Here is a 1,380-nt window from a genome sequence, read left to right on the forward strand (position 1 = left end):
CTATTTCAATCTTTCTATCTTTCTAATTACTTCTCTCTCTGTTTTTCTCTCTGTCTCTATTTTCCCTTCACTTAAAAAAGTCACTGATAATGAAGAAATAAATAAACTAAATAAACAATATTTGGTTTCGTTTTCTACTGAAGTGACAAAAAAWGCATGTTGGGAACATTATGAAATGTGGGATTATAGCAAATAGTGAAGTTATTGCCACATACGGAAATTATTTTTGCAATGAAGTTTTTTTCCCCTAATATTGTTCAGCCCAAGTCTGAAGCTGTGTTTTGGTTTGCAGGTAAAGCGGGAACTGGCGAGCGTGGTGATCTTTGAGTCGCATGCGAAGGCTGGAACTGTGTGTGAGTTTTTATTCATTCCTGACAGATTAAAAAAAAGTACTTAGTTAAATTGGTGGCAATTGTTAGAATAATTTCAGGATAATAATTTCCAGTTATTGATATTTTTGGACAACAAACGTTTAAATCACAGGTCATTTAAATGCTGCAGAAAACTTAAAATCATAATTTTCAGACAAGTTCTGAAGTTAATAATGTTAGTGTAAATTATGTGGGTGATTGTTTTTTCTGCTTGTTTTTTTTTTTCTCAGTGTTTAACCAAGGAGAGGAGGGCACATCTTGGTACATCATCCAGAAGGGCTCCGTTAATGTGGTTATTTATGGAAAGGTGAACAGATGTGCCTGAATGCATACACCCACTCACTGTTCTGTTTTTGTTTGGTTGTGACATCTGAGCATTTCTATAGTTTTCTGCTTCATTTGAAGATATTCCATCTGTACGTAATGGATTCAGATTTGTAACTCATGTCTGCACGGAGCAGACTAGCATCAAGCTCCCTGTGGGGATGGGAAACACCAGCAGTGGAGTTTGGCAAACTCAGCTCAGCTCGACATGACTCATCATCACAATGATTAACTGGCTAAAGGGACTGCATGCATGCACTAAAATCACACCACACAACCAGAGCACAAACAAATGCCTCGCACACATTTGTTCACACAAATGCGCTCGGACTGGCACAAATGATTCAGCTCTGTCTGGTTTTCTCCGAGGCTTCTGATGACTTTCAAACTGGCTTTGTGTCTGAGCTAATTTTAATCTCGGTGGGTGCTTGTCTGCGTTTGCATGAATGTGTGTGTGTTTAGGGTGTAGTCTGCACACTTCACGAGGGCGATGACTTTGGGAAGTTAGCCTTGGTTACAGATTCACCTCGTGCTGCCTCCATCGTCCTGAGAGAGGACAACTGCCACTTCCTGCGTGTGGATAAGGAGGACTTCAACAGGATACTCAGGGTGAGTCTAATGTTTGTGGTTTATTTTGGTAAAAACACACACACACACACACACACACACACACACACACACACAC

At 39.8% G+C, this 1,380-nt stretch overlaps 1 protein-coding gene across 1 annotated transcript in view; it reads left to right on the forward strand.

Moving 5' to 3' along the window:
• Nucleotides 1-1,380, forward strand: part of LOC106526166 (rap guanine nucleotide exchange factor 4) — a 32,698-nt gene that overhangs the window by 24,040 nt on the left and 7,278 nt on the right. Inside the window, exons 11-13 of the mRNA XM_014020678.1 lie at nucleotides 293-353; nucleotides 602-678; nucleotides 1,158-1,304. Of these exons, the coding sequence (XP_013876132.1) occupies nucleotides 293-353; nucleotides 602-678; nucleotides 1,158-1,304 (285 nt within the window). The remainder of the gene's footprint in view (nucleotides 1-292; nucleotides 354-601; nucleotides 679-1,157; nucleotides 1,305-1,380) is intronic.

The sequence above is a fragment of the Austrofundulus limnaeus genome, unplaced genomic scaffold (assembly GCF_001266775.1).
Source record: "Austrofundulus limnaeus strain Quisiro unplaced genomic scaffold, Austrofundulus_limnaeus-1.0 Scaffold3, whole genome shotgun sequence".
NCBI lineage: Eukaryota > Metazoa > Chordata > Actinopteri > Cyprinodontiformes > Rivulidae > Austrofundulus > Austrofundulus limnaeus.